The sequence below is a fragment of the Nilaparvata lugens genome, chromosome 6, assembly GCF_014356525.2.
Source record: "Nilaparvata lugens isolate BPH chromosome 6, ASM1435652v1, whole genome shotgun sequence".
Classification (NCBI taxonomy): domain Eukaryota; kingdom Metazoa; phylum Arthropoda; class Insecta; order Hemiptera; family Delphacidae; genus Nilaparvata; species Nilaparvata lugens.
The window spans coordinates 5,395,391-5,406,671 of record NC_052509.1 but is presented as its reverse complement, the minus strand read 5'-3'; the positions used below and the strand labels follow the sequence as shown (position 1 = coordinate 5,406,671).

Below are 11,281 nucleotides of genomic sequence, written 5' to 3'. Positions count from 1 at the left end.
GCACTTATCGAACCAAAGCAGTAAATCGATTATTCTGTTACGTCGATACTCGATAACTCAATAGACAATTAAATTCAAGATGGAGCCGATCAGTAAACATGAATATTTGTTTTGGTTTTGAAAGCCCTATTATAACATTTTGTTCTTCTTTCTAAGTTGTTATTTCATGTTTGTAATAAAAAATAAGTAGCAAATAAGGTATTATTGTAAGGTTAGAAATTGAAGATACCTTATTTTACGTGCAATAGCCTAATAAAAATGTCACGTCGGTGTCGTAATATTTTATTATTTTGCTGTAATTGTAGACAGGTAATGTATTTAACTACATTTATAATAATATTAACATCATAACAATATATGCATCCATCAACATCATATATCAAATTCACTTGATTAATTTGTTTTTGGTTGTAAGTGATCAATATAAATTCTAACCTCAATTTGTAGGTTAAGTGATAAAAGTTATCAAATGTTTTTTGGTACAGTTTTGTATCTGTTGTTTCTATCATAGATATTGAAATTAGTCACCTATTTTTTCTCCCTCTTTCATTTAAAAAAAGTTCAGTCGATATCTTCAAAAATAGTTGAGATAAGTGCCGTAATTAATGCAGTAACGTCAGCCAAATTATCAATAATAACTACATCAAAATATCTAATCACACATCCTAAAATGTTATCTTTAATAATGCTCTAAAGGGTAGGTTTTTTTGTTTTCAAATGGCAGTGTTTGAATATTATTTGAAATGAAGTTACCGTGTATCGTTATCATCGTGAAATTGTGCTACATCCTATATTTTTAATATAACTGATAGGTAGGCCTACATCAGATCCGGAACTGCTCCCTAGAACAGTCCCATATCCGGTGTACCTACCATCAAATGTAGCACCATTATACAATGATAACTGTACTCTGTATTGTAAATAATAATATAATTAATATTTAAAAGCAAAATCTTAACCTTTTCATCTATTCTTTTAATTCTGTTCTGAACAGAATAGGTAGACCAGATACGGAACATTATAAAAGAAATAACACTCTTATTGGATTTCAGATGAGCACTAGGATAAGAATTGTTCCTGAACTGAACCAAAACGTGTATGAAAATATTGTGAGCAATAACCTCAATCCAAAGAAGCACCCTGGTGTTTGTCGAATGTTACCTCAAAGGATACCAACCGTTTTATTTGATGCTGTTCAAAATGCTTTAAAAGGTAAGTAAGTTATGAAACTATGAGTATATCTGTTTTTTTTCTTCTCCATAGTTACTGACTAGGTACCATGGAATAACCATGTAGCCTCATAGGCTCTCCCCCACTCACTGAAACTCCAAGCTCATGAACTTACTCACCCCCTGAAATCAGCTGCTACTAAAACACACACCCCACCCAACCAGAAATTTTGGAAACCCAAAAAGCCGTCAGTAGTCATTCTGAACACTGCCTTTCTTGGGAAGTCCAAGAAATTATCAATAATATTCGGTTTGTACTAATAATATAGCTTTTAGTATCTTTTTACATTTTTACTTTCCTTGCCCTATTACCATAGGTAAGGAAAGTATTGCTTTCCAAAAAAATTTAAGGCACCCTAATTTCATGTTTTCTAAACGTTTCATTACTTTCCTTGCCCTATTACCATAGGTAAGGAAAGTATTGCTTTCCAAAAAAGTTTAAGGTACCCTAATTTTATGTTTTCTATACGTTTCAAGGTCCCCTGAGTCCAAAAACATGATTTTTGGGTGTTGGTCAATTCAATTCAATTCAATTTTTCTTCTGTTTGTGACCAGTGTTTTTCCGGATAGACATTGTCGATTAATGAAAACACAAAAGTTCAAATATTTACACTAATCTCAAGATGGCCGATCGAAGAGACTGACAAAACATACAATTTCCTCCTCACTCAAAGAATAGAGAGGGCGGTTAATTAGCTTCTCTCGGAGCACTTTCTTGAACACTCTCACCTCCAGCTCCCGCACATGCAGTGGAAGTCTATTGTAGATTTTTAATGCGCGCATTGGGTAGCAAGTGTGCAGCTTAGCCAATCTAGAGTAGGGAAGGTCAATGTTGTCTCGCACTCTAGTTGAATAATTGTGTATCTGGCCTCTTGCTTGGAGTGTGTGAAGTTGGCCCTTCAGAAGTACAAGGGATTTCAGCACATATTGACTGAAGACAGTGAGTATTCTCCCAGCCTCCTGAACAGCGGGCGACAATGCTCCAAGTATGGTGATGATGTTATTATACGAATCACTTTCTTCTGTAGGAGAAGAATTCTGTGACATCCACTTGCATGCTCCCAAAGTGCAATCCCATAGTTGATGTGGCCATGAAACAGACCATGGTGTGCAGTAACCAGGTAACTCCTTGGAACATGGCTTCTCATTTTTCGTATCAGATATGTTACTTTGGAGAGTCGGTTACATATCATATCAATGTGCTGGTCCCATGTCGGTGATGAGTCAACCATGAATCCAAGGAGCTTAACCTCAGGCCCACCAAAAGGAGGTAGACCATGCCTCAGGGTGCACAGAACATTCTGTGTCTTCTCTCCATTCATACACAGTCTGTTTGCCCTAAACCATGTGCTCGCCTCCTCCAACAGTTCAGCAGACCTCAGTACGGCCAATTGTGGATCCTCTTCTTGTGCAATGAGAGTTGTATCGTCAGCAAACAGCAGGGCTTTTCCATCCATACTGAGGTCATTTATGAAAATGAGGAACAGCAGCGGGCCTAGAATTGATCCCTGCGGCACTCCATACTTGACCTGGAGCTCCTGCGATTTGGCACCGCTAATCGTTACAACCTGCCTACGCCGTAAAAGGTACTCCTGCATCGTTTTCATGGCCACTCCTCCAACACCATATCTCACGAGCTTTCCCAGCAAAATCTCGAGAGATACGCAATCAAAAGCCTTGGTGAGGTCACAGAGGGTGATGGAAGTTGAGTGCTTCTTCTCCATTGCCCCAAGTATGGATTCCACCAGGCGTTGCACAGCTTCAGTCGTCGATCTCCCACGGCGAAAACCAAACTGATCCTCCGTGAAGAGCGAATTCTCCTCAAAATGGGCTGAAAGTTGGATAAGCATCACAGACTCCATAATCTTTGCAAAAACAGGGATCAGAGATATAGGTCGATAGTTTGACAACTCTTCCATATCACCCTTTTTGAAGATAGGCACCGTTCTTGAGATCTTCATTAGGTCAGGAAAAACACCTTGTTCCAGACAGCTGTTAATTAGTCTGCTGAGTGGTACAGCTATAGAAGAGATTACTGCCTTCATGAGAAAAGTAGACATGCCATAGACATCAGGACTCTTCGAGCTCTTGTAGCCGTTTACAATTTTTACCAAGTCTATAGGTGTCACTCTCTTCCATCTGTCAAATACACAGTTCTGGAAAAAACACTCTGTCCACCGCACAAGCTGTAGTTCCTGTAAAATCTCCAACAATTTCTGTAACAGAATGAACAAAAAAATTGTTGAAATCATCTGGACTTGCATTTTTAGGTAGAGCAGACTGTTTCTTTCTAGATTTATTTATAATATTCCAGGCTGCCTAGCAGGAATTTGTAGCTTGACTTATGATTCTTTCCAAGCTGGATTTTTTGGCATCAGCAATTTCCTGGTGATAGATTTTCTTAAGTCTGAGGTATGCCGTGTAGTACCTATTCCTATGTTCATCAGTGGTGGCAGACTTACAAAGACTATTTGCCAGAGTCACTAAGGCTTTAATATTGGCCAACTCAGCTGTGTACCATAAGTTCTGAACATTCTTTTTCAACCTCTGCTCCTTTTCCACATTCACAGTAGGCCGTTTTGATCTCAGTGGAAAAAAAGTGGTCTGTGTGTGTGGGTGTGTGTGTGTGTCTGTGAACACGATAACTCCATTTCCTAATTAAACGATTGAATTGAAATTTTAAACTTAAAGTCCTTATACCATGACGATCCGACAATAAGAAATTCAATAAAATTCAATTCAAAATGGCGGATAAAGGCTAAAAACCATGTTTCTCACGGTTTCCTCGGAAACGGCTCTAACGATTTTCTTCAAATTTATACCCTAGATAGCTATTTATAAGCCTTATCAACTGACATGAGTCTCATTTCTGGGAAAATTGCTGAAGCTCCGTAATATTCCTGAGAAGAATGAATTTTGTTGAATTTCTATCACGGTTTTCTCAAAAATGACGACCGATTTTTTTCAAATTCATACCCTGTATAGTTATATATCAGCTCTATTAACTGGCATGAGTCTCCTCCCTGGGAAACTAACAGGGGGTCCACCCCATCTTGAGAAATTTACTTTGTAACCTCCTTCTCTTGCGTGAGATAGGTAGGTAGAGCAGTTTATTCAAAAGAACACATGTCGATATTTTATTTGTAGAACAGCTGTTTTGACAACTTTTAAAAAATCCTCAATTTTCATAATTCAAACAAAGGAAAATGTACTCTGAACACAATCACAATAGTATAATCGTAGTTTTAATTATTTAGCCGCCAATCGGCATAATGTTATTCCCTAATTTATCCTCGTTAATGAGACTTATAGATCAATGAGCAAGGAAAATTGTGTGAGTGTACCACACCAGATTTTTTTGCTAGAGCTTTAATATAGTCTCCCACATTTGATTCCAACAATATTAATTTGTAATATCATCAAAGAATCTATATATATAAAAGCGAAATGGCACTCACTCACTCACTCACTCACTCACTCACTCACTGGCATAACTGAAAATCTACCGGACCAAAAATGTTCAAATTTGGTAGGTATGTTCAGTTGGCCCTTTAGAGGCGCACTAAGAAATCTTTTGGCAATATTTCAACTCTAAGGGTTGTTTTTAAGGGTTTAAAGTTCGTCTTTTAGCATGTATATTCTTCTTCTCCCAATCTCTTAATTAGAATTGAAATTTCCATATCATATGTTACTATAGAACTATAATCTAGATAGAGTACCTCTTCGAAACAGTTGTTAACTGGCAACTAAATCAATAATTTTGTCAGGTTGGCATTAAGTTGAGTGATTTTGTTAGGTTGGCACCAAGTTGAAGATTTAAATGAATTTATCGCGGAAAAATTGATTGGGCACTGCTACTTCAATCCTGGGAATATATATTACTAGCCGTCAGGCTCGCTTCGCTCGCCATATCTGTTTAGCCAGACGTTTAGTCTGGACCCCCGACTGGATTGTCCTATTATAATATGATAAAAATGAAAAAATGCAGGCGAGCGAAGCGAGCCTGCTGATCTCATTCTTGGACGATCCAGTCGGGGGTCCAGGGGGCGGAGCCCCCTGGCTAGACGGATATGGCGAGCGAAGCGAGCCTGACGGCTAGTAACTTATATAACTTACACAATGTACTGCTTGGTATGATAACTCACTATAAATAATAATTATAAATGATATAAATATAATAGATTATCTTATTTACTTTTGTAAGTTCAATAGTTAGCTCTCTAAATTAGCCTTATTCTAATAATAGTTTTAAATAGTGTGTTTGTCTTTTCGGTCTCAAAATTTTATAGTTTTTATCAAAGTTTGGAATTTTCCAACTATTTGTAATTAATTTAATTCAATTTAGAAGTTTTTTTTTTCAATCTAAAAATGGATTTTGTGTGTTTTGAATTGTAAATTGAGTGTGTAATTGAAGAATTTTGAAGTGACACATAACCGATTTCACCAGGCATCAAACCTGCATCACTGTAGAAATCAATCTGAAAAAAAATCCGAAACACTTGCTACATTTGGACTGTTGGATAAATTAGAATTGGGACCGTTTTGGGCGCAAGCCTGTGGTTCTTTTCTGTAAGTTGTGTAATTCTGAATAATTGAATAAATAAATTTTTATTTTATTCACAAATCAATTTATGCTTAATATTCAATTTCACAGACAGATGTGCGAAAACCCTTGCGAATGAAGGAGATGCTTTCAACAGGTTTCTGAGACTGAGGGAAGCGCCATTGGATGACGAAACATGTGCTGAAAATTTGAAAAATATCAAGGAGAGAGTTGAAAGAAGAAGTAAGTCATTAACCCTACAGAGACACTTACTTTATGCTAACACAGTAGACACACTGGGGTGTTAACCCCAATTTAATTTTGCATTTTTCTCTGAAAAATATGAAAAAAACAAGTACTTAGACTATACTTCATCATTTCTTGATCATTTTTGTTCCAAGTGCATACAGAAATCAAAAGTAAAGCACTGCTTATCAATATTTATACTAATTTGTTGTTGGTTATCCATCTTTAACAGTGTTAATTTATACTAATTTTAGAAGTAGGTATGTTCCGCCTAAGTGTTAGGCTCCTAATCCGGTTTGAACGAATGGCTTGATCATTGCCAATGACAACTTCATCGAAAACAAGTCTCTTCATTTTATTGCTTTGAATCTCAAGTTGTAGAGAATCATAGCATTCATTCCAATCTGATCCATCATCCCATACCACATTTGTAGTGACAATACAAGTAAATCTTTTTAATAAAAGTGTTTGATAAAAGTCCTACGTAAAAGACACTCTGGGGTGTTAGACACCCCAAACGAAGAACAAGATGAGCTGGTGACCTTGTAGAATGCTATTACTGACTGGAAGTGGTGGAGAGTAGTTGACAATACTACAAACCTAATTTAGACTGGCCATAAATTCCCATCTGTTTGATATTGTTAACTGCAAAAAAAATCCCTGGGGTGTAAAACACCCCAGTGTGTCTCTTTAGGGTTAATATCAATTCAAATTTCTAAGCAATTTATCAACTCAATAGGGATCCAATTGACGAAGATTGCAATTTTGTACTGATAACAATTTTTATGGTTTGTTTATTCGCTAGATTCCGCTTTGATGATTTAGTGAAACTTTTTCAATTTATTTTATTCAGTCCATAGTATTTTTTAAACATCTACCGAATATTTCTGCAACTTAATAAACACAGTAAGATGTTATGTTATGTTTGAAGGGACGGATTCAAGGATCCAATAGTTCAAAGAACCTCACACGTCACAGATGGAATTAAATAGAGAATGCATTTATTCAAATGCTAATTAATATAGAATTATTATTTAGCGAAAATCCCAAATAAACGCTGTAAATCACCCCGAAGACTTCTGCTACTGCAGACGGGGGCGCGACAGTCGAGACCGACGACATTCGAGGCCTACGACGGTGGAGGACTGTTTTACTGTCCTCTACGGTCGTAGGCCTCGACTGTTGAGGCTGTACAAAAATTAGAGTGGCCTCAACTGTCGCCTAACGCAGGCGACATTTGAGGCCTCTTTTTCAGGAGTCCTCTACCGTCGCTGGCCTCGAATGTCGCTGGTCTCGACTGTCGGGCCTGTACAAAAATTAGAGACTCGCTTGCAGCAGGCGACAGTTGAGGACACATCCTACTGCGATTCCAGACAAAATACATTTTATAATGATTATAACTTATATTATAACTTATACATATGATGTTATCATCATATGAAAGTAATCATGTGATTAATTCCATAAGCAACATCGTTAATGAAATAAATGAACAATTTTAGTTTTTATGAGAAAAGCTCAATGTCTATATAGATCAAGAAAATGTAAAATGTGAATGTGTTGAATTGATAAAAGTTATTGATTTGTAACAGGATATTGATTCGTAGAATAATATCCTACATCATGAACTGAGAATTTGACATCAAAGTATCAAAAAGGTATTTACGAGTTTGAAAATTTCGTTTTCCTACAGATACCCTGAAAAGTGACCATTTTTTGCACTGATTGCAGGCTGCAAAGAATCACTTTTCCGCACTAGTGCGCAAAGTGAGTACTTTGCGTACTCCAGATTTGCAGCATGACAACGCAAAATAGTTAGTAGGTTATATGGAGCACCAGTGCAGCAAAATCAAAATGAAGTTGGTAACAGTGACTGCTGTGGCTGCTATAGTGAGCAGAGGTGCAACGAAGCACAACGCGCTAATTATTAAGTAGATATTATAACCAAGGACAACGACAGCACAGTGCCACCACAGCACACACCACACAGCTGCCCCCCGCCATTCAAACACTACTACATTATTCAGGCAATTTTACCCATAATTACCCACTTTTCATATTCAATGGTAACTGTAGGAAAAATTTGATGTGAAATACGTGCGCAAAGTTCGTTTGCTGCACTCAAGAAACCATTCCGCCCTCGCCTACGGCTCGGGCGTAAACGTTTCTTTCGATGCAGCAAATTGTCACTTTGCGCACTAGTTGCACAAATAACTATTTTCATGATGAAGCAACTAAGGTTTATTTACAGTTGTAAAGTTGCAATACTTATTCATAATATGGAAGGAATAATGGGTATTATTCAATTTCTGGTAAATCCATACAAATTAAATGATAATATTCTTTTGGTGCTGTCTACCATTCTGGAGAGCCTAGCGCAGGCGACAGTTGAGGCCTCTTTTTCAGGAGTCCTCTACGGTCGCAGGTCTCGACTGTCGGGAGTATACAGAAATTAGAGAGGCCTCAACTGTCGCGTAACGCAGGCGACATTCGAGGCCTCTTTTTCAGGAGTCCTCTGCCGTCGCAGGTCTCGACTGTCGGGGCTGTACAGAAATTAGAGTGGCCTCAACTGTCGCGTAACGCAGGCGACATTCGAGGCCTCTTTTTCAGGAGTCCTCTGCCGTCGCAGGTCTCGACTGTCGGGGCTGTACAGAAATTAGAGTGGCCTCAACTGTCGCCTAACGCAGGCGACATTTGAGGCCACTTTTTCAGGAGTCCTCTTCCGTCGCTGGCCTCGAATGTCGCCGGTGTCTACCGTGTTGGTCTCGACTGTCGCTGGTCTCTTCTGTCGTTTGCCTCATTTGACATCGACCCCTGCAGACATTGACAACAGGGTTAAAAGCTAGATGGAAATTCGATGAGAACTACTATCCAAAAATTAGTTGCCAGCCCGGGAATCGAACCCGGTACCTCCCAATTGCCAGTCAGGAATGCTTACCCTTACACCAAACTGACAATCTCTGGATAGCAGCGCTCATTTTATACGAAGCCATAGCGGCGAACCAAATTACAGATGGAATTAAATAATAGAGAATGCATTTATTCAAATGCTAATTAATATAGGATTATTATTTAACAAAAATCCCAAATAAACGCTGTAGCTCCGTCAACCGGAGCTTATTGTGTGAACCAAGTACGTTAAACTGTGTCCTTTACAAGATCCAGGAGTTTTTCCCCTATACTATAGTGATGTTCACGTTATAATGGCATTGAAGAAAGATAGCAGAACAACGTTGCCGATCCTCTGTCCTGACACAGGTACCTGATACAGGTTTATTGATGTAATATTAACGGTTCATTATCGTTTAAAATATTCAAAACAGCTGTAGTTTTCTGTAAATTGTCAAGTTTTTAGCTCAAAAATTTCTAGTTTCATTCAAAATTACTAAGTTACTGTTCTAGATTTTTTTTATTTTAGACTCTAATAGTACCTATTTGATTCAAAAATTACTCGTTTATCTGAGTATTGAAGAGCGTAAATTAATTGTATTTTGAAAAGTGAAAGTGACATAACCAACATTTTGATTTGGACAGTATAGTATAAATTGGAAATGGGACAGTTTTGGGCATGAGCCTGTTGTGCCTTTCCTCATGTTAGGTATTATTTGTACACAATGTAAATAAATAAATAAATAATATTTTATTAAGCAAGAAATTATATTTTTCAATAATTTAATAATGAATTTTCATAACTACGATGACATATTTTGTTAATTAATTATTAATTCTACATTTTCAAAAGACGATCTGGCAACAGAGCAAAGCGAGAAAGAGATAGCGCTATCCGCTTTGTTGAATGAAAGACAAGGATAGCAATACCATTGCTAATCAAACACTGCCATTATAACGTGGACCTCACTATAACATCCCATTCATCACCTGGTTGCTTGTAGCCTAACAGAGCCCTTCCCCTTGCCCCTCGTCTCTCGTCCTTGTCTCTCGCAATCCAGTATCACAGAATACATACAGAATCGAAAATATCAATCCAACCAATGCATTTTACATGACGCCAAGGTTTGAGTGCATCAATACCACGTCATGTGACTGCGCCATCTTGTTAGTAATTTAAATTACCGCTACTATTACAATGCTAGACTTTCTTTCAAGATGGCGGATTTCGGCGTCAGGATACAAGTCGACTTTCCATTCTGTATGTATTCTGGTATGATATGCTTGGCAGTCTCTCCAGACTGATTACAAAGCCTACACATCTGACTTCCATTTCTGAGTCCAATTGTGTGGAGATGTTTCCTGAAGTGGCCGTGTCCAGCTATCAGAGCAATCAACTGATTGTCCTGAACTCTACCCAACCTCACCAGCCAGCTGGTGAAGTAAGAGCTTGCATCTGCTAGCAGCCTTTTGCCAAACACAGTCAGAAAGTATTTTTTTCCTTAGCTCTGCAGCCCAGGATGGGCTTTGGCTCCCTCCACAGCATTCCTCCAAGCCTCTTTGTCATCAATCAATCTTCTCCATCCTCTATAACTCATATCTAATCTCATCCTCCCATCGCATTCTTGGTCTGCCCCTCTTTCTTCTTGAGAAAAGCTCCTCATTAAGCACTATTTTTGGGCTTTCTAGTCTAATTCATCCTGTGAACATGCCCAAACCATCTCAGCCTCTGTGCCTTTATGAAGCGTACTATACTTCAGCATCTTGAGTTTCTTTACAAGTAAATTTTCAATATTTTAATAGAGTATTTTCAAGTTATCAGTGATGGTTTATTGATATATTGTTGTTTAATTTGGGTTTCAACTTATCTCATTTCTAAATTCCTAGTTTATATATATTTTGGACTTGAAATTGGACAATTATAAAGTGATAAATATAACCTATTTTTGGACAATTTCTATCTAAATTTGGGAAAGGAACAGTTTTGGGCTTTAAGCCTGTTGTTCCTTTCCCAATCATTCATAGTTGAGAATTTATTATTTAGCGTATGGCAGTATACACAACACATTTATGATCACAAAATTCGAAAAAAAGAAAACAATAGAAAATTCATATATAAAACGAATGAAAATATCTTAGTCACTTTTGACCTGGAAATTAGAGGCATGCTTCCAGGGTATTTAAGTAGGCTATTGATGCTGATTTAGCCACCAGGAAATCTTCATGTGCACCCGTGTATGCTGATCTGGGACACTCCTCCACTATGTGTCTCACAGTCTGGACTGCTCCACACTCACAGAAAGGGGAGTCAGCCTTCCCCCACTTATGCATCAGATAGGCACATCTACCATGATGAGTTCGTACCCTATTCAAT

At 37.8% G+C, this 11,281-nt stretch overlaps 1 protein-coding gene across 1 annotated transcript in view; it reads left to right on the top strand.

The window, feature by feature from the left end:
• Window positions 1-66: 66 nt before the first annotated feature.
• LOC111046445 (methyltransferase-like protein 17, mitochondrial) overlaps window positions 67-11,281 on the top strand; it is a 33,790-nt gene continuing 22,575 nt past the window's right edge. Inside the window, exons 1-3 of the mRNA XM_039431335.1 lie at window positions 67-309; window positions 1,053-1,212; window positions 5,884-6,015. Coding sequence (XP_039287269.1) covers window positions 259-309; window positions 1,053-1,212; window positions 5,884-6,015 — 343 coding nt within the window. The 5' untranslated portion in view covers window positions 67-258. The remainder of the gene's footprint in view (window positions 310-1,052; window positions 1,213-5,883; window positions 6,016-11,281) is intronic.